We start from the raw sequence: 20,552 nt of genomic DNA, 5'->3' as shown, positions 1-20,552 counted from the left end.
CTTGATCCGGCAGCGTTCAACTCTTGATACAATGCAGCAGCAAGCCTCAAGGGCTAACTGACCACTGATGTTGGCGGTCTTATAAAACAGAAGTCTTCAATCTTGACCACCGGCGTCCATCCGTCGACGACGCGGTCGGTATTGAGATAGAGATAAATTCATGTTAGACGTGGTTTATCCCGCTAACAATAAGCCAGCAAAACAAAAAGATTAGCATTCCTGATTAGCAACAACTTTTAATGGCCGAACACGAAAAACACATAAGGTTCGAAGAATGCGCTAATGAGATACAAATCCCAATGATCAACAGCCATCACTGCTATTAATTTACACAAAATTCCATTCGCTCCGCGATGAACGGATGCTTCGACTGGCCGATCATCCGACATACAGATATGATGATAAAGTTCAAAGCCAAGAGTATCAAAGCTAACCGGCAGTAAGTGAGAGAAGTAAATTATAATATGTAAAATATGCATTTCGCCATAATTGCTAATCTAACTCATAATGCACTATTCAACTGATAATACAATACTTAAAACTTATAATGCAGAAAAGCGCTAGTGTTACTTTGCTAACATAGTTCTCCAAACCATTCGTGCCATTTAATAATTTTTAATGTCATATAGATACTGTACCAGCTCCCTGGATGATTTACAGTACAGTATGCAAACCAAAATGCTGAAGCGTCGTATTAACACGTATGCAAATTTATTGTGCAATAATTATTATCTAGCGGAAATTTAAATTTCATATGACTAGCCACTGTGTATGGTGCTAATGAACAGCCCCATCTCTAATACACAAATAACTGAAAATATGCACAGTCAAAACCTTGATTAAAAGAACTTTTGAGAACTCTGAGTCTATCTAAACTAACTGACAAGTGAGCACGTAGTCGATTTTGCTGATATTCGTAAGCTGCATTATGCAAACACTTTTGCCCGTTGCCGGTGCTTCTTCGTTGACTCCGCCCACTTTCCTGGGGCGAATTATGGAAGGGGCCAGCGGAGTCTTTGCTTTGCATGCGAAGAGTATGTAAGCGCCGAAAACACCGTCTGACCGCAGCAAGATGATCTTTCAATTATGAAGATCAGTTATGTTTGAGGACAGTTGTGAGGTTGCTTTGATTGGCGATTATGGCTATTCGCAATTCAACGCGATACAGTAATTGCCAGTGTTACGCGCGTCGGTCAGTGGATGCTTTGAGTGATTTTTTGTTTGCCATGGCACGACGGTACTGTGTAAATTAACAATTAGACCCGCTCTAGGCCAGCTTGACCACTACGTAATTCTACCGGAAACAGAGTAAATATATTCAGAAAAGTCAGAGAATTTACAATTGGCGTTGTATGCTGCTGCTGAATTGAGAGCGCGCGGTTTTTTCGGCTCCACTGTCCAGAGCACGGTAGTTAAGCCAATTTTCACCGCTTGACATGTCGATGGCGTGAGAAGATTTTTCTCTTTCATATTCATTTCTCTGTCTTTTAATGCTGACTTGATTCGGACATCACGGTTATATTTCGTCTTTCTGTGGGCGCTGCTGCTGTGTTCATATTGGACAGTGTTGATTGATGGCTTATAGAGGGCTTATTACGCCCGGGTAAAAAGCGCTCAACATACCGTTTTCGGCCACAAATTACAGAGGACACTGCTGTATACACCGACGCCCGAATTTACTGATTCTCCTTGTGACTAATGGTCATTTTCAATTGCTGCTGCTATTCTAGGGAAATTTTTTGCTAACAACCGGCATTTTGTACCATCACTGAATTTTCTTCATGTGGAAAGTGTGCCGTTGACATTATATTGTCATGGATGATGCTCGCTGAACATATCGCGGTACGTACAGCGTAAGATTGTAACGGCCTTTTAATCTTAACAAATAATTTAAAGAAATTATTTACACTAGAGTAGTAGAAGTACATAATAATCCAAAGTAGAAGTAAACTATAGCCTGAATACTGTTTACCGATGTACATCGATACTTTAATAGGTAAATGCAATTCTGTCTACTTTTCCCAGTAGCAACAGTGTTCACATCTCCCGCACATACCGCACTCTGTACTACTTATTTCCATCTTGTTTTGAGATTCTTTTGTGATTATAGTTGTATACTGCGATGTACTCTTAAAAATAAATTTTCCGCCTGCTAGAAGCTAGCTAGAATCAAGTGATGTACCGTACGAAAGTATAGACGAACGGACTTTGTCGTTTAGCCGGTTTTCCTTATGCTCCGGCAGATGCAGTAAATAAATGACACACTTAAATTCAGACTTTAATTACATACAAGCTCGGAATAATGAGATTCAAATATATAGATCGTTATCTCTCTCACTCTCTGTACACGCTTTGTAATCTTGAGGGCAGTGTTTAAGTGCGCACCGGTGTGATTAAGGGACTGAAGATGTACTATATTAATCTTATCGTAGAGTCCAGCACCGAAGTTGACCACGTCAAACAAAACGGCATCATTTAACCATCTTTAAGAGATCACGTTTCCCATATGGACATTGCAGATCAGGCGGGAAATTTATTAGGATCTATTTGGCCCTTATCCCTCATCTGCCCAGTACTGCCAACTGCACATACATTTATATATACACCGAAATAATAATAATAATCGGGAAGCGGCAACGCACTGTACTCTTGCTTCCCGGTCATCCGCTGTGCCTGCGCGGCTGCACCTGACGATGACGCCCTGGGCTGTTGTCCTGCTTGTTACGCTTCTCCCGGCATGTGGTCTGATATCCGGTGCGACCGGCCAATCATCTGATTATGAACCATTAGGATGCCGCGACAGACAAATGTGCTGCAGCGGACGTGATTCTTCCTGTGTTGTATCCGAATTCCACCCCAATTCCATCATCGAAGACTTGGATACGAATCGGACCATCCGGTGTTATTGCGACGAGTCATGTTTAACATTAGGCGACTGCTGTCATGATTTGCGTTCTTATTGCGGAGGTAAGTTGTCCTTATGTCAATATGACAATACTCGTATCAAGGGAAAATGTCAGGAAAAATTAACAAACATGTAGCCCACGTCGGCCTCTCTATGCAAGTCACCTTTCGAAAACAGCACAGTTGCTTGTTCTGTAATCTCTGCCCTTTAATACTATGGTAGACTACAATCGGTTCTGAGTCTCTGCCTGTTATTGCCGTATAACGGTATTTACTTTCTGGAGTGTTTTACAAAAAATTCCAGGTTCCTATTTCTGACGTTCTGTGCGCATCGCTTTGTTGGAATGTTACCTGTACAATAGTCCAGACATAATCGATAATCTTGTTTAAGAGTGGACGACAAACGCAGACATACCTAAGTGACCGGACTTTATTTATAGATAGTGCTTCTTCTTTGTTGCGCATAAGACATACCGCACAATACAATACCTGTATCACACGTAACTCCCTGCGAGACGGAATTAAATACTCATCAGACTTCAAAGAGTTTATTAGCATTGTAGCCCACGATACTCAATTACGCGCAGACTGTAGGCAGTCTGCAGGACTCCTCTAGCCAAATAACAATTAGGTAAGGGACACGGGACAGTCGCCTTGTGTTTTATTACCTTTTATAGCTCTGCTGCAGTGAAGCTGTGTTGTGTTCTTAACAATAGGTCGTTTGCAAATAGAAACTAAAACACTATTCATAAGGCGAATTATTCTATCTCGCAATGTAGACAAATACAAATGCACAATTAACATTGTATCTGCAAAGTACGTATGCGCTTTTAATTAAGCATTCAGCGATAAGCAGTAGGAATTCAAGTAATTATTCAATTTCTTTTTTAATTTTTTATGCACTAACTTTGCATGTAGGTGCGGCATCCTTTTACACCGATCGTGTAGTGAACCATAATAATTTACACTCGTATATTTTATTTGTCTTTTTCAAACCCAGGACGGTGTCAGCCGCTATTTTTCCTAAATTTAAAGCTATTAGACGGCTTGACCATTGTACGGACAGGCGTAACGGCAACACCCTTCTGACATTATGATACAAGAAACATAATCCTTGCCGTCAGCACGGCTAGCCATTCTGAATAAACATGTGCCCATCATGTTTCAAAGGATTACAAGTCCATGAATTATGGGACAGAAAATTGGTTTTAAATTGCAACAATTACTCAACGCACTATTTTCTAGACATGTCCCAGTGTTCCTGTGCTTTAGGGATTAATAAACTTTTGCGCTTAGCTGAATTATGTGCCCACTGAATGACATATTTTAATGGTCAGTTCGTTAGAGTAATTATGTAGTGCAGTGTGCATGGATATCGGTACTAATCTTGGGATTTGAAAAGTCCTCGTCTTAAACGAGTTTTATTTTAATTTGCACTTGTGTGATCTGCTTAACCGCTAAAAAATGCGTTTGCATGAACATAAAAAATTATAACAGGTATTAACTGGGCAATCGTAGTTTCGTATACTTCGGTATAAAATAACGTTTTTTTATTATTTCTTCGATTTTAACTTTTACGTTGGCAGTACAGGTTACCAGCGCATAATAGTTTTTTATGTAGTTTTATAAGAGTAACTTCTGTGTGACTTGGTTTTCAACAATTTGATTTTGTTAAGTTGCCACTTGTCAGTGAACTGATCTAGCAGAGGGGTTCTAGGCTCCAGCAAAGAATTCGCAAATGTATTATAATCGAAAAGAAATATTAGTGTAGTACGCACGCAAATGGCATCACTTGATACTTGCCGCGATATACGAGTAATACCGTTTTGCTGTTGGTTCTGCTGCCGCCCAGCGCTATTTACCATTTGATTTTCAAAAGGACAGATAATGGATAGTTGATTTAATTACAACGCTGATCGTTATCGCCACACTTCACCACTAAATCAAGCGGTCAGTTCTGGGTGATTTTGTAGAAAGTGATGAAGTGCATGATTTCAAAAATGGTATGCTAACCTACTTTTCTTCAAATCTTTTCAACAAAAGCCGACTGTAACGGCTGTCCAAGAAAAAGAAAAACCGGTTTCCAGTCAAAAGTACAAATAATTTAGCACAAAAAAAATAATTCTGTGACTGGCGTTCATAGTGACTGTACATGCGTTAAACTAATTTTCTGATGTGTGCACGTACGTTGATAAATTAAGTTAACTGCATTTGCAGATAATTTTTCTATTTATCCGCTTATCCGCGTATGTAGAGCCGTCGCAGGAAACGGTAAAAATACGTTACAATCATCATTTTATTTATTTGGTGGCATTACACCGCAATATCGCAGATACGTATCTTCCGTATACCGGCTTTCAAGCTCGGCATCTTCCGTACGCTGACTGCGCACAATGCATATAACAACTTTGGCTTACCATCTAAAACATTTGAAAGATCCTTTAAAATCCATAAATCACCAAGCGTGTGATCTTCCTTAAAATGTCAGAGCGCATATAAAGGGGCACTGTCATGTTTGTTGCTTTTGTCTAATGTGAAGCGTTTAGGAATCCCATAAGCCATTGTTAGAGGTCATAGCGTAGCTGCGCTCTTTGATTGGCAACAATGATCAGAAGTTAACGATGTGTGGTGCAGCTAAAAATGTTATTGATTGCATCGGGCGACATTTAAATGTATGTGCATCTGAATCTATCATCTCACCATGCAGTTAACAGTTTTTTGGGTCAAGCCCATGACCGCTAGCTGGATCAATGTAGCAATAGTTTTTTAAGAAAGCACTCAAGGATTCTTTTGTGCAGTTCACATGCGCCGGCATTGGTGAACCCGCTCCCATGAATGGAATTACGCTTACACCCGCTTTTCAGGAGAATCCATAGCACGATGCATTTCCGCTCCCACTTCCAGATGGATTGCATTCTCCGCAAGATTGATTATTGACGATAGCTACAAACAGTAGTGATTTTTTACATAGCAATAGCGTATCAAGCTTGCTTTGGTTTAACCAAATAGCAAATTTTCTGCTAGCCTATGAATGTTTGCGGCAACAACTACCGGAAATGCTCGAAATTATGGCCGCTGTCTTTTAACAGGGATGCGATGTTAACGTTTGTGCTTGGTTATGATTCACGTCATATGAGAATATCCTATTTAACTAGCTGAAGAGTAATTTGTACGAAGTCAGTATAAACTAAATTATTGTCTCTTATGTTAAATTAAACTTAAAAGCATCCTGCCTACAGAGCAAAAAACTACGAGCATTTTATAATTCTGCGAATGCATTTATACAAACAATATTATTTAAAACATACACTTTGGTACTGATGATATGCACGACGATAATAAACTGTTTATAAAAATATTATTTTAACTGCAAATTATCGTTCTGTAGTTCAAGACTGCATAGTCTCAGCGTGGGGAAATTGGAGTACGTGTTCGTCTGCTTGTGGAGTGGGAAAAATGAGCCGGCGCAGACAGGTTCTGCAGGAAGCATCGAACGGCGGACGCCTGTGCCCGGCGTTGCTGCAGTCGCGTGCGTGCTTCAATACAGAATGCACCAAACGGCACGAATACAGAGGTGTATATCAATAATCACACTAATAATTACAGAATTTACAGTGCTATTACGTATCCAAGAATTGAACAGTTCTCTAGAGCATAATATACTCAGTATTGCTGTTTGCAAGCCATAGTCGCAATAAAATAAGATTTACCGACTATATACTGAAAAATCTAATTTATAAAGCTTCGAACCGCATACTACGCATGTCGCATTTACTTAAGCTGTCAGTGATGCATTTTATATACTCAAAAGACAAAAGGATTATGCAAACTGAGCATTTCTCATTGTTTCTGTCTGATTAGAGGTTGCAGCGCTGCTCCCGGCCGTCTTTGGTACCGCTCGACATAACAATGATTCAAAGGATATTCGACACAACTTACTGTTGAGATATCCGAAGGATCCCGCGGAAGAATCCAGCCGAGAGTAAGTTATCATAACAACTAACACGTTTCTGGGCAGCCGGTTGAATGGTTATTGTCGGCCGTAACAAAACACTTCACGCGCTGCCGTAAACAATGTAATCTGGTTTCCATTTCAGGTATTGTTCGTTTTTCCAAATAACGAAAGCCGCTAAACGCTGCCAGCTGGAAACGTGGTCATCAATCTTCAAGGATAGTGTACGCGTTTGTGTGGAATGCCAGAAAGGCGCAATGAAGAATAACCTTGGCTTCAGGTCAGCACAATATCGGTGTAGTTGATTATTTAAACATGCGTTATCGATCGTGTAAGTAACTGTAGCAGTTTTTCGGTTAACCGTATCTGAGTTGTTATGCATTACAACAAACATTAATTTTAATGAAATAATGTTTCGCTCTAGTTATTGCAAAAGGAAGTACACAATGGTAACACATAGTTGGTAATTTGGTATAACTTTTTCTGTATGATGGATAGTTATACTTATACCCACCATTGTTTTACAATCCACGATAGGCTTGTTTGTCCATACATTTGAGAATAAGACAAATACAGTTTGTGGCTCTTACTTGCTTTATAAACGTGTGCATTTTTAATAATATATGCAAAATTCAAAGTATTTGTAGATCTGTTATACACAATAGGTCATTTTGGCGTGCAGTCAAGCTGGTTCCTAGTAGATTGTGTGTTACGAGTGATCAATCCAGTTATTCCCCTCTTGTACATAGGCGCAACGCATTACGTACAGTGTGGTTTGCTTAATAGAACGTCCAAATCCCTGCATGTACTTGAGATAAGATTTTGGAACTGATAATACTTAATGCCCAACATGAAATATGCGTTTAAGCTTGATGTTTGATATATTTCGCAGATGTAAAGGTCAAGGGCTATTAAATACGGAAACACGATGGAGCGCCATGTTAGCCAATGGATGTCACGGGAAATGGATATTAACATCACGCGAACTGGACTGCCGCTGCCCACAGAGCGATTCTCAGTCCTTCATATTCGTCTGACAGAGGCGGAGCAGTATGGGTTTAGGGCCTTAGGCCTATGACGAAGCCCAAACCGAAAAACGAGCAAAGCCCATGCAAGTGTCTCAGCAAAACCTTCTTTTATCCGGTTCGTTAAACAAAATTGTGGCATTGCTAAAGTTGTGGTCTTAATTTAGATGGTTTCTATGGGACAGTGTTTGTTAGATGTTTGTTTGTTATTTTCCTGCATTTTTCTAAACCTTGGAATTTGGGACCAAATACGAAGATAGCTGCCTGTTTTGAAATGCTGTCTCAAATTGTTTGTTATAATTGTTCTTTAAGTAAGTACGTGCAGTATTTGTGGATATCACTTTGCTAAGCAGATTTTTCATTTTAGTAAACATGTTAAGTTGTTAACAGTCAAAATTCGAACCGTATTTTAAAACATCAGAAAAAAAAACTACCGTAAAATTAGTAGGAAACAGTCATGTTATGGCTATACTTATGCAAAGAATGATAAGGAGCTGCAAAAAAACTATTCTGTTCGAAAAACCGACAGCACAACTATCGATTCAGACATCGGTTTAACTGCATTTTGAAGAACTTACAAATATAAAATTTAAAGCAAATACTACTGCAAAATGTCGAAATAGTATCGCAAAAAGATATCTATCCGCAGTGATTAGTCGACAAAACCGGTCTATCGCAGCAGCCACTGCAGCGCTCAGTATATTTCCAGTTCCGCACAAGAGATGAGACATCAACAGTAATTACTGAGCGATTATGCTGATAATTACCTCCGCATACAGAAACATTTACGGTACATCATTCATCTGATCCGATTATTGTCGACACATCACGGCGGCTGTTTTCGAGGGATTTTCTCCGGCTGTGGTCTGACATAGATTTTTTCCACCTTATTTTCCTTCAGACACGCATAGCGCGCCAAAACGAACAAGTAGTCACTGAGGCGATTGAGAAATTTCAAGGGCTCTCCGTCCACTTGTCCGCTCTCGACCAGAGCCACGGCTGCACGCTCCGCACGCCGACACACTGAACGCGCTTGATGGAGGAAAGCGCTGGTCTTTCCACCCGACTGCGTGATATAATGAAGAACACACTTTGCAACACTCCATTTGTAATATGAATACAAACATTGTTCTAGCGACAAAGTGTAATAACATGTATGACAACCACTCCAAATTGTACCGGTAAGATGAAGTTTTTGAGGGCTGGCAGGTCTTCCTCCATCTTATCGATCCGTTCTTCTAAGCTCGTAACATGGTCCATAGAAAAAACCGTCCGAGCTACCAGAAATCACCAGCTTTAACAATTCAGATATATTTCAATAAACTGCTGATTCTCGTAGGAAGCGAACTGCGGATTTAGAAGCTCCCATTCATCTATCACTAGCAGAAACACAAGCACATAAACATACCATTCACACCATGCATTGAATTACCTAAGTGCGCTTCGCGGGCTGATGTTTTCGGCGTGGCCAAAGCAGACGCGACATCCTGCAAGATGCACTGAATTTCTTCCAGTTCCTTGTCGAAGTCATGCCCAAACTCGGACGCAAACTCGCGAGCTACTCTGAAAACGGTTTTGCGTTTAAGTGCTGTAACAAGGAAATGGTTGCAAATTATTATGCTACAAAAAAGCTTTTATCATCCTGAAGTTGCGTTTTATAAGTCGCGACGGACATGGAATGGTTTGTAAACGAGAATGATTTTTCATTTGCCATCCTTTTGGAGGCTTGACAAAATTTGAGTGGTAGCTTGATTATCGCCAATTTTCATTTCAACAGAATTAATGTCAGCCACCCATTTTGAAAGATTTCCACGATTTTGTTTTGGCCACTACCTATATTTCCAAAATGTGGACTGTGGATAATTTAATCGATCGGTTTTCAGATGACGGTGTATTCCTCAACTCCATTTGACATTCCAACAGACAAAATAAAACTGAGTAATTTTGGTAGCAGGGATCCAGATAAAAAAGCTTCGTGTTCAATAATTATTAATTAAATAAAGCCTGTACAATCAAGGCAAGGTTAAACAAAAGGTACGGCAGAGCTTCTTTGCATCCGAGATGGCATATTCTTATTTCGTAATTGAAATTAAAAATTTTTTGCAACGCTTTTTCCGTGTTCCGTTGAGTTAATTGGGTAAAAAACGAAACAGCAAAGTTTTGCGACTGATGGTCACTTACCCAATTGTCGAGCTTAATTCGTCTGTACTTCCAAGCGCCTCGAATATCAAATCGGTCTTAGAGCGTCTTTCGCCGGTAAACGTGGCGCTCGTTCCTGTTTATGGAGAAAACAGCAGTAATAGTACGCGTGTACAGTAGTACACCGAAATTTACGGTGTTACCTTTATCGCCCGTTTTCGTGTAGATACGAAACTTGGGAATCGTTTTCGCTGATGAGTCGTCGCTGATTGATAGCCGCCACTTGCCATTTTGCTTCGGCACTCTAAACCAATATCAAGCCAACTAGAACAAAATCCCATGCTCAAGTACCACAATAATATTTTTGATGTAGAATACGAACGAAACAGAAATCCTTACGCCAAGAGTCTTGCTCTGCAAATCTGACTTAACAATACGCGCTGGCTCTGGATTATCGATGTCATGTCCGCAGAAAATGATTACGGTACTCAGAGTACTATTTCAAACATGCAGCTGCGAAAACTCCGTACCCGTACACCAGAAAAAGTCAATGAAGTCCAGTAAGTATTTTGACTCTACTGCGAGCATTAAGCACTAAAATTCTACCTCCAACAAAGACTCATGCACGAGTCTCGTCTTTCAAAATCAGAACAATAAGAGCCGAGACGGAGAGGAACTCCAAAATCCAAATGATCTGATTTTGTATTTTGCATTCTGCAATGTTGTTATTTTTGCATGCAAAAAATAATGCAAGATAACATACGTTTCCAGGTGGTCACAGTAAAGAAGCCTGTTCGATACGCGTCCACACATAGGAGGCGGTCAGCTGATTTTGAGTAGCGCGTTAGGGCTTCTGCAATCAGCTGTTCCACACCTCTCCCTTTTTTTGAAAAAGCTTTGTGGGAAAGTTTTGATTCGTTCTGGTCTTATATTAAACCGACATTTTCGGTGCTTTTGCTCTCGTACTGCACCACTTTGTTGTGGATTTCATTTTATTTGTGATCCAGATCAAGATGCATAATTCTGGGTAGGTCGGGGGTCCAGATTTCTAAAGAGATGTGTGCGGTTTCCAGTTTTTGCCTGCTTGCAGTTTGCTGCATCAAGCAAGTTTCCAAGTTGCATGCGGCTTTTGTAAATGATCTGTTTTTAACTGGAATTGTAGGTGCTCGTTATATTTGCAGGAAGTTAGCTGGTAAAACCGTATTTATCACCGGCGCATCGCGTGGAATTGGGAAAGCGATTGCATTAAGAGGTAAACCTGTGCACGATGTTTCGTGCAATGTTGGCTGCCATATTAGTCTGCTCATTGAAGCTATTGATCCGTCGGAAAGCAAACTTATTTTGAATTTTGAGTGCCTGCTTTTGTAGCCGCCAAGGATAAAGCTAATGTGGTCATTGCTGCGAAGTCTGCCACACCAAATCCTAAACTCGAAGGAACCATCTTTTCTGCTGCGGAAGAGGGTAAAATAATGGGAACATTTCGTTTTACGATTTATTGGAGGGAGTTTAAATTAAACGTTTCCTTTATCTGACAATTTTCTTCACAGTGGAAGCTGCTGGTGGAAGGTGTCTTCCTCTTCAAGTTGATGTTCGCGAGGAAGCTCAAGTAAGCGATAACAACGGAAGCGATGGAACTTGCTGTTTGACGCAGACTGAACCTGTCATTTTTTGTAGGTTCAATCGGCGGTCGAAGAAGCGGTAAAGAAATTTGGCGGAATAGACATAGTAAGTGCGCCTTCTTCTACATACTGATACGACCGAAGAAATACTTTTTCGCAGAATGCAAAGACATTTAAATTTAATAATTCAACATCATTAAATTCAAGAGTCTGCACAAAACCATAAACGATTTGTGTGTTACGGTACTGTATGTGCAGTGTAAACTTACTATAATACCGTCCAGTTTGCTAAATATTTTACGATGTGTATAATAGATATCGTAACCTTGGATTTACTGAATTCTTTCAGCTCGTGAACAATGCCAGCGCTATTTCTCTCACGAGTACTCTGGATACACCGATGAAGCGATTCGATCTGATGCAGCAGATCAATGCTCGTGGGACGTTTCTAACGTGCGGTTAGCGGTTTTCATGCGCCGTTTTGTTGTAACTACTACAACAGTTGTTTCTGCAGATCCAAACTGTGCATTCCGTATTTGAAGAAGAGGTACTAAATACATTTGTCTCCGCCATAGCTTCTTCGTCCAGGCTCAAATGTTCTCAATTTCCTTCTGCAACTTGTTTACAGTAAAAATCCTCACATTCTGAACCTGAGTCCACCCTTGAGTCTGCGACCAGTCTGGTTTGGAAACCATGTCGCATACACAATGGCCAAGTACGGAATGTCCATGTGTGTCATAGGTAAGATGGAAACACGTCAGAATAATAATGCTCGTTAACGGTTTGATGGTTTTGTTGTCGGGCAGGTATGGCGGAAGAGTTTAAGGATGATGGCATTGCGGTTAATGGATTGTGGCCTCGTACCGGTAATGAATGGTTAACTGCATTTTAACTTTATGTCACATTTTGCATTTTGTGGTGGCATGGTAGCGTTCTGTATGAAGGTATCATTAGTATTTCTACTCGAAATTTATAATTGTAGATTGTTTCTGAGAAATGGTGGAACAATAACGAAACGAAAAACCTTGACAAATTAATCTATCTGGCTGCTTTTTATCTTTTAGCCATTTGGACTGCCGCGATGAATATGCTGGGTGGAGACGAAGCCGCAAAGAGCTGCCGGAAGCCAGAAATTTGTGCAGGTAAACCCGTACATGATATTGATATCTAAATAGTATGGGAGGATGAAAAACAATTTTTACCACAAATTCACAATTACAGGTTCTTGTCGTGACTCTTGTGAGTGAAAGTGGAAACTTCAGTTAACGTTAGTTTCTGTTTCGCAGATGCATTTTACGCTGTCGTTACGAGAAACAGCCGAGAGTACACTGGTCACATTGTGCTGGATGAACATATACTGCGTGAGAGTGGTGTTTCCAATTTCGATGGATATGCTATGGAAAAAGGAGATCGTTTACTTCTGGACGGATTTATCGATGATGATATTGGAAAGGATGTCTTACCGGCGCACAGCGGCATTCGAAACAGAAGTGGCAGAAGCGCTGAAAATTCTGGAAATGTCGAAAAGAGTGCCACCGAAACGGATTCGGTTGCTGTCGTGTTTTCGGAGGTCGAAATGGTTTTGAAGGCGCAGCCTGATGTTAAACTCGACGGTGTTTATGTATTTGACATCGATGGTAAGAGAAGCGCGAATCGCTTTGCGGGCTTACAAACAGGCGGTTATAACGGCATCCTTTAGTTTCCATCAGCCTAGCTTCGTGGATATGGTTTTTAAATTTGAAATTGCTTTAGGCGAGAAATGGTTTTTGGATGGTAAGAAGCGTACCGTGAGTCAAGAGAATGTGCAGGCTGATCCTTTGTGTACAATGATTATGAAAAAGGACACCTTTATGGCCGTATTTACGGGCCGAAGTGACGCAACAATGGCGGTGATGTCGGGGAAGATCAAGGTGAAAGGAAACCTAGCAGCAGCCATGAAATTGGACAAACTATTTTCCAAATTCCTTGAGCGCACAAAATAACGCAACTGGCTTGATCACATTGAAAAACTTTGCATTTAACTCCTGATTATTTTCCGTGGTTTATGTATTTAGATTGCTCTCTTGCTTCGCACGAGCACAACAGCACAATCATAGATTAAACTTTGATAACTGGTACTATCTTGGTGATGTTCTAGACGACGTTTTTTGTTTGTCTTCCACGTTTAGTTTGTCATTCAAACGTGTTTTCGGTATTGTTGGCTTTTATCGGTCGTTTCATGGGGTTTATAAAAATTAACTATGATTTGCTATGTGGTGCGATGAAGGCAAGCCAGAACTCGTTTTATCGGCTTTTTCAAACGACTTATAAATTTATTAATAATTTCAGTGAAAACATTTCAGGTACATTTCTAGAACAAAACAGTTTGGTCCTTATCTAATAGGTTGTGAAATTCAGAATCATGCGGTTGCCTATTTAACATGGGAGAAATCTCAGGTGTAATCGCCAGACTTTCCCCAAAATCGGGATTTCTGACGATAATCTGAATGTCAATACTGCCTAAATTTCCGGCGTTGTCTTTAATGCTCGCCCTGTATTCATACGCTCCCGGTTGCAGCGTCATACGCGTCTGTAAAGTGCCGACACCCTCTCCGATGATTTCGAAGTTACTGCAACGAAAGGAATATGAATCCGCAAAATGAAGTACTTCTAAACGCAGAATAATTCGGCGCAATGTATTGAACAAAACATATGCAAAACAGATAAGGCAATAATACACTATTATAGCACTAAAATATAAATATGCAGTGCTGCGCATAGCAAAGGAAAACACAATGCCAACTTCTTCGGTTAAAATGACTACATTACCTGTTGCTTCCAGGCAACCACCGATAAATGCCGGATCCCCCCGTCACACTGTACTCGCCCAGTATTGTCCCGGATGGCAGCGAGGCCGGTAGTGTACCTTCGTACGGAGCATCAACGGTAATGACTGTAGCGCCCTGAATAGCCAACCCCGATTTCGACGATTGTCGAATAATGCCAAAATGATTAACCACGGGAAAGTGGGATAGCTGCAGAGATTTCTTTAAATTATTCGGTGTCTGATCGTTGTGCAAACAGACTGGCAACGATGCCGGTGGTCCCGGTTGACCCGGTGCGCGAACGTTGTTAACAATCTAACAAATAAGCAATATTCAAACGGGTATAACTGTCTTCTGTTTCGAAGCAATTAAAATAATATCAATGTCCAAGCGAAAGATAAATGTTTTGAATTTATACATTTATGCTAGTTGCGGAAGATCGTCCCATTGCGTCGGTAGCGGTGACCTGCAGATTTCTAACACCGTCCACCGGCATCAGTGCAAACACGCGTCCATCCAAATCAATATCGAATTCAGGACCAGCCGGCGTTAGGGAATAGACAATTCGTGATCCGTCTGAGCTTGACGCCTGCAAAGTACATATTTTTGACTCCTTTATTAACAATTAATCTTGGTACGTAATCGTACATTACCTGAATCTGGCCAATCATTGTCCGTGGTGGCGCAAATGGGGGAAGGGAGAACCGGAAGTTCGGCTGGGCGAATCGCGGTCCACCCATGTTACCGAAGGAAAACGGATTGACATCTGGAACCGCTGGCAGATCGGGATTGATGATCGGATTGGCGTTGAAGTTGTTGTTGATGCGGGTCTGCAGCGGGCAGGAGGGGGAAATGGTGATTTCCAGTTTCATGATGGCCGTGCGACCGCTTAAGTCGCGGGCAGCCACGTCGACGTTGTACGTGCCCAATCCGAGAGCAACGCGGCTGCGAATCTCGCCGGTAACCGCGTTTACGTCAAAGACGTCCGTCCCGCCAGTGCTCCATATAAAATAGCTGACTCTGTCAACTGGATCGGGGTCAACTGCCTACATACAGAGAAAAGAAGATTATTGTAAAGTCATGGAATCACAATTTAAATTTATATAACATCCAAACGCACGCGGTATTTGCAACGTGGCACTATAGCTAATATTATATAGCGGTACAACTACCATCTATAAAACTATAGCCATAGAAAAACACATTCAAAGGTGAACGTTCACTCAGGGACTACATCCATGAATAGCACTGATACTAGTAAAAACATTATCTATATCTATATTCGTACTAGTTGTACTAATAATAAGCACAAGATTGTATTAAGCATGTGATTGTTTGAATTTTTTTAGAGAATTGCCTGAACGATTTAATTAAGTACTGTATATAAATATGTATAATGTATATGCATAGTACATACTTGAACACGTCCAATGAAATTCGTGCTGGGCGGAGCGCACAACGGTGTTAAAAATACTGGCGGAGTTTGGCCGGCGGACGACGGCAGCTGAATGGTTAACTCAGTGAATTGTCCCCCGACGCCGTAGGGTCTAGAGATCGGACCGGGTAGGAAACGGGACGGATCAGAAGGTGGTGGTCCAGCAAACGGTCGCGGCCCGTTCTGCGGCATCTGACCCATTGGGAAATCCGGCCGTCCTCCACCTAATGCAGGAAAGTTATTGTTGGGCAATAAAAAATTCGGAATGGATGGACCAAAAGCGGGGCGATCGGGCGACAAAGGGAGCTGGGGATTGACCATGACAGGAAAGGGATTTACAGGCTGGAACGGGGGAAAATTTCCACCTGATTCGGGCCTTGAAGGAAAGATCATCTGATTGGGCGGAAGGAAGATCTGATTCTGGCCCAGCATCGCCGAGTTTGGGCCGAAATTGTTCAGCTGTTTAGCGGAGAACACCACGGCATTGGGATCTTCCGGATCCTGTCCGGCCTCAATGGTGATGCCCTTCTGGTTCGGTTGACCTTTCTCGGACGCCGAAATGTCGTCCTGGTGGAATTTCTCCAAGTCACTGAATCCATCCATTAAGCGGTTATCAGGCACCGAATTATTGATGAACGGTACTTTGACGATCAGATCAAACTGGCCGGATCCCGGGATAAAGGACGCTGTATTGGGGAACACCGGGCGTAGCAGACCGGGATCGCGATTGTTCATGGGCATCATGGCATCCGGTTGATCCATGGCCAGTTGCCGGTTGGGAAGCCGCGGTCCAAAGGGGCCGTTGAGAAAACCGGGGTTGTTCAACGCGCCCATGGGAATGTTGGGATTGGTCAGTGGTCCCGTTGCTATTAGATTTCCGTTTGCATTAGGTTCAGCACCCGGTGGGAAGTTACCATTGGGGAAAGGTGCGCTGTTGCCCGGAAATACACCGGGATTGCCGGGGAGCGGACCACCGTTCATATTAAAAGGATTGTCCACATTTCCGGTGTTTGGTGGCGGTATGTTCGGATTTATGTTAAAATTGCTAACAGCGGACGGGTTGCGGTCTGCGCCCAAAGGCGGAGGAAACGCCGGGCTGCGCGAATCAAAGAATGGCGGTGTGCCGGGTCGATTTATGGGTGGGAAGGGACCGGTGGGAAAGCGGCTGCGGTCGATCTGGTCGAACTGGTCAGGGTCCAGGGGAGCGGCGCCAAAATTAGGCGAGCACCTGCCGATGATGTTGACGGTGGTCTGACCCTGACTGCCTCGGGGATCGGTGGCGATAACGGTGATGGTGCGCTGGAAGTTCAGACCGAACAGCGCTGGAGTGGCAATACGGATGCCTCCGCTGGGATCGATGATGAATTCTTGAGGAGCACTGGACTGAAACGATACTCCGAAGGGACTTCCCAAAATCTGCGTAAACAGGTGACATTTATGTCAGTTACTTTAGTGACAGTAATATATACCTATTACATAAACTGTGAAGTGAAGTATACAAGGTCTTTTAAGCTGTTTACTTCGCTTGCTTTAGAAACCATTTTTATTCACTCTACAATTAATTTTCATAGCAATTTGTATTTTTATAATAATATTCTGCAGTACTTGGCTGCTTACTGAACAGAGTGTATGCACTGTGCTTTACGCGGTTGCCCAGTATCCTCATTTTTGTGATCTCGTGCTTACCATCACATTTCCCACTGCTGTACCGATGGCGCAGTTTGTCGTTACGAATTGGTAACTTCCCTGGGAAAATTGGAGTGGCGTCGGAAACGTCGCGCTGCGGCACTGGAAGTTAACAATTACCAGGGTCGTGCTAGACAACGCCGCCAAATCGATGGCGCGAACGGTGACCTGCCGGATCTGCTGGACAGTGGGCGGGATGCTGCCCACGCGCAGTATCCCGGTACCGGCATCAATGACGACCTCACTGGTTGGATTATCGATGGCGTACTGCACCCGGTCGCCGGCATCTGGGTCCAGCGCCTCGACGCGGCCGATTACCGTGCCAGGAATACAGCTGGTCACGGGGAAATTCAGGTTTTGACTAATAAAGAACGGCGGGTTCCGCCCACCTAAGGGAGCGGGCGTGGGGTTGGCTTGGAATACCGTCGGCACAACGTTGACCCGAATAACTGTTTCGCAATACTAAAAACCCCAGCAGCTGGTTTCACTATTATCGATCGTCAAATTTTTAATTACTTCTACGGTATTATTATTATTATTTATGTCAAAACATGCATTCAATACGATACTGAACGTATTTTTGTTGACGTTTGCTGTGCACTGCGGCCCGCGGGTAAGCATCGCTAATAACAGACTATCTATTGATACCGTAATTACCAAACCATATATAGATATAGGTATCCATACAGCAACGTAATTTCTTATTAATTTCTTTCTTAGTGCGTGGTTAATACTGACCGCTCCGTTAGGAATGGCGCCACGAACACGAAACTCCAGCGCAGAACGAGTTTGCGGTATGACGCTACCCTTTTTAAACTGCCGACCCGGCCTTGTTGACAATGGTGCCGGTCCGGTGAAAATTTCTCCACTGCCAGCATCCACCCGAAATCGATCAAACACCACGTCCGGGATTGTGTACACAATGGGTACGCCCACCTCGTACGTGGCGGTCACTTTTGTTATGAGGACACTTGGTGGTGTGTCGGCGGGAACAGCAACGGTCAGGAATGGGTCAGCACAGCGCGGACCTAAGGGAAATGTCCCTAGTGCTGGATTACCTCCTAACGGTGTCCCCGCGAAGTTTTGTGTGGTGAACTGACGTTTCGAGCCATTCTTCTGCAGATATGCACCCAGTGATAACTGGCAAATACATTGAAGCAAAACTTCACTGAAGCTTTAAAAACATTAACCAACGCTTAAGTCAAAAATTCTTATAATTTAATTTTTTGTTATCTATGTGTTATCGATTTGAATAGGCGCAGACTTATAAATGCATGACGCATCGGTGGCATTTTGTAACAAATTTATTTTCGTACCCTGTCCAAGTCCACATCAAAATCATCCAATAATATCCGACTGTTATTTGGAGATAAGAGATTAGCGAAACCCATCGGTGGGAATGTTGTGGTGGTCAGTGCCGGCGGCAAAGTGAATAGGACGGTTGTCCTAACCGTTGTCGGTGTTGTTGTCGCTGAGGTGGTTGTCGTTGTCGGTGTAGTGCGGATGGTCGTGCTGGGTGTTGTGGTCACCGGTAACCGAGTGGTGGTTGTTGCGCGCGTTGAAACAGTCGTGGCAAAGGTCATGATAGCATTGTTCTCCATGCTGTGGTTCCGTGTAAACGAGTCAAAAAGGGACGCGTTGGCCCCGATCCGGATGTTTATTAATACCGTGCAAATCTGAGCAAAGTATATCTTTCAATGCGAAAGAAAACTGTATTCGTCTAAGCAGTCGCACTTACCATATTTCCGTTAATACTCGCTAATCGTAAAGGGTAATCGCCAATATCCACGTCAAAAATCTGATATGCCGTGCGCAAAATTCCCCTACGGCGTCAAATTGTATATCTTAAAAATATCCAAATAGGTCGAAGACTTAAAAGTGCAAATGAATCTGTAGCGACGTCGTTAAGACTGACAATAAGAGCTACCAAAATTAAAAAAAAGGTCAATACCATAGATACCATTACGTACTCTTTATCCATTTTGAACAGTCCTTTTTCATTGCCGCTTATTATCCTAAACGGTTCCCATCCAGGACCACCATCAAACTAAAAAATCAAAAGATTTCGGTGTGGACCATGGTGACATTTCGGATAAAATGAAAGAAGGAAGTCCTCGAAGATACGCAATTACACATACGTCAACGAGTCGTCCCACTTCGTGATTTTCTTTGGCACTTAATGGCACGAATGCGAATTTACTGAAGGCATCTCCACATGTCTCCATCATAACTGCTGGAGTTGGTTGAGTTGTGAGGTTAAAGACATTTGTCTAAACATTGACCAAAATATATTACTCGCCCAGAAAGTACGAGCTAACTTCGGATAACAAAAGTAGAGTTACATAGTTTAATTAAAAATTAGCACACGGCACAGGTAGGCTGCGTTCAACCGTTCATCGGATTTGCGTAACTCACAAGTCAGGCTGACGAGGTAACTCACCATTCCGAACTGAGAAAATTGTGCGGACATTGGCGACAACTTTGTCGCCCAACATAATAAAATATAGATAAAATATCGGTGCATATTGTAGTAGTTGATAAGGAGATCACCAAAAACAGGAGGAGTAATTTCCGATTAATTATGAAGTGCCAGGTACATGTGTGACCTCACACTTAGTAGTTCCATTACCATAACAAAATGTTTATTACTAACAGTAAGTGCTTGACGGCACGGCCGTTACTCGATCTGCGCACCAGATACAAAGAAAATGAGCAAAAAAACTTTTGCTTGAGTACAGTTCAAAGCTGTTATATTTAGCAATATGTCTAAACCCGATAATCGACCAGTTAGGACAAGCGTCGCGTTAGGATAGGCTTTGTCATTCATCAAACACTGGATACATTTGTGAACCCCACCATTCCTATGGCTGCGACACAAACCAGTATAAAAAACAATACCATCTCTACGATGTGGTTATAATTCGCGCTCCAAGTGTAAAGTTGATCGTCCTAATCGACAGTCAATAAAAGTCTTGTGCACTGCAACGA

General features: G+C 42.2%; 4 protein-coding genes across 5 annotated transcripts; 2 read left to right on the top strand and 2 right to left on the bottom strand.

Annotated features, from left to right (window-relative positions):
• The first annotated feature begins 1,264 nt into the window (after positions 1 to 1,264).
• On the top strand, positions 1,265 to 8,310 carry LOC129581092 (somatomedin-B and thrombospondin type-1 domain-containing protein-like). Of its 2 annotated transcripts, none has more exons than XM_055471980.1 (6): positions 1,265 to 1,842; positions 2,520 to 2,967; positions 6,293 to 6,478; positions 6,766 to 6,886; positions 7,002 to 7,136; positions 7,749 to 8,310. In XM_055471980.1, the coding sequence occupies exons 2-6, from the start codon at positions 2,694 to 2,696 to the stop codon at positions 7,891 to 7,893; spliced, it is 861 nt and encodes a 286-aa protein (XP_055327955.1). In that variant the 5' UTR covers positions 1,265 to 1,842; positions 2,520 to 2,693; the 3' UTR covers positions 7,894 to 8,310. The 2 variants fall into 2 exon arrangements, with proteins under 2 accessions (XP_055327955.1, XP_055327953.1); XM_055471978.1 differs by having other exon boundaries at positions 2,433 to 2,967.
• A 112-nt stretch (positions 8,311 to 8,422) lies between these two features.
• LOC129581093 (corrinoid adenosyltransferase MMAB-like) lies at positions 8,423 to 10,717 on the bottom strand. The gene is made up of 6 exons (XM_055471981.1): positions 10,420 to 10,717; positions 10,224 to 10,324; positions 10,063 to 10,156; positions 9,314 to 9,444; positions 9,061 to 9,158; positions 8,423 to 8,947 (listed from the first exon to the last, which is right to left on the bottom strand). Exons 1-6 carry the CDS (start codon positions 10,482 to 10,484, stop codon positions 8,708 to 8,710), a joined length of 729 nt encoding a protein of 242 aa, XP_055327956.1. The 5' UTR covers positions 10,485 to 10,717; the 3' UTR covers positions 8,423 to 8,707.
• A 192-nt stretch (positions 10,718 to 10,909) lies between these two features.
• Positions 10,910 to 13,896, top strand: LOC129581083 (hydroxysteroid dehydrogenase-like protein 2). Its single transcript, XM_055471965.1, has 12 exons — positions 10,910 to 11,047; positions 11,202 to 11,272; positions 11,389 to 11,481; positions 11,568 to 11,626; positions 11,695 to 11,745; positions 11,989 to 12,092; positions 12,154 to 12,186; positions 12,268 to 12,380; positions 12,446 to 12,505; positions 12,704 to 12,781; positions 12,926 to 13,276; positions 13,392 to 13,896. Exons 1-12 carry the CDS (start codon positions 11,034 to 11,036, stop codon positions 13,619 to 13,621), a joined length of 1,257 nt encoding a protein of 418 aa, XP_055327940.1. The 5' UTR covers positions 10,910 to 11,033; the 3' UTR covers positions 13,622 to 13,896.
• A 93-nt stretch (positions 13,897 to 13,989) lies between these two features.
• LOC129580891 (uncharacterized) lies at positions 13,990 to 20,242 on the bottom strand. The gene is made up of 12 exons (XM_055471645.1): positions 20,005 to 20,242; positions 19,703 to 19,834; positions 19,535 to 19,611; positions 19,303 to 19,387; positions 18,881 to 19,240; positions 18,303 to 18,680; positions 17,565 to 18,026; positions 15,861 to 17,294; positions 15,097 to 15,489; positions 14,862 to 15,032; positions 14,448 to 14,758; positions 13,990 to 14,248 (listed from the first exon to the last, which is right to left on the bottom strand). Exons 1-12 carry the CDS (start codon positions 20,086 to 20,088, stop codon positions 13,990 to 13,992), a joined length of 4,146 nt encoding a protein of 1,381 aa, XP_055327620.1. The 5' UTR covers positions 20,089 to 20,242.
• Between the last annotated feature and the right edge of the window lie 310 nt (positions 20,243 to 20,552).

Source organism: Paramacrobiotus metropolitanus, unplaced genomic scaffold (genome assembly GCF_019649055.1).
Source record: "Paramacrobiotus metropolitanus isolate TYO unplaced genomic scaffold, Prichtersi_v1.0 Parri_scaffold0000005, whole genome shotgun sequence".
NCBI classification, from domain to species: Eukaryota; Metazoa; Tardigrada; class Eutardigrada; order Parachela; family Macrobiotidae; genus Paramacrobiotus; species Paramacrobiotus metropolitanus.
Note: the sequence above shows the minus strand (reverse complement) of the source record. Positions and strands in the feature narration are given on the sequence as shown.

Coding starts and splice junctions, on each gene's coding strand:
- LOC129581092 (XM_055471980.1), top strand. CDS start 2,694: ATGACGCCCTGGGCTGTTGTCCTGCTTGTTACGCTTCTCCCGGCATGT. Junction 6,479..6,765: donor CAAACGGCACGAATACAGAG/GTGTATATCAAT, acceptor CTGTCTGATTAG/AGGTTGCAGCGCTGCTCCCG. Junction 6,887..7,001: donor GCGGAAGAATCCAGCCGAGA/GTAAGTTATCAT, acceptor TTTCCATTTCAG/GTATTGTTCGTTTTTCCAAA.
- LOC129581093 (XM_055471981.1), bottom strand. CDS start 10,484: ATGACATCGATAATCCAGAGCCAGCGCGTATTGTTAAGTCAGATTTGC. Junction 9,445..10,062: donor GAATTAAGCTCGACAATTGG/GTAAGTGACCAT, acceptor AACCGTTTTCAG/AGTAGCTCGCGAGTTTGCGT. Junction 8,948..9,060: donor TCAAAAACTTCATCTTACCG/GTACAATTTGGA, acceptor TATATCACGCAG/TCGGGTGGAAAGACCAGCGC.
- LOC129581083 (XM_055471965.1), top strand. Junction 12,506..12,703: donor TGGATTGTGGCCTCGTACCG/GTAATGAATGGT, acceptor TTTATCTTTTAG/CCATTTGGACTGCCGCGATG. Junction 13,277..13,391: donor TTATGTATTTGACATCGATG/GTAAGAGAAGCG, acceptor AAATTGCTTTAG/GCGAGAAATGGTTTTTGGAT.
- LOC129580891 (XM_055471645.1), bottom strand. CDS start 20,088: ATGCACCGATATTTTATCTATATTTTATTATGTTGGGCGACAAAGTTG. Junction 19,835..20,004: donor AATTTTCTCAGTTCGGAATG/GTGAGTTACCTC, acceptor GTCAATGTTTAG/ACAAATGTCTTTAACCTCAC. Junction 14,759..14,861: donor CTTCCGCAACTAGCATAAAT/GTATAAATTCAA, acceptor CTTATTTGTTAG/ATTGTTAACAACGTTCGCGC.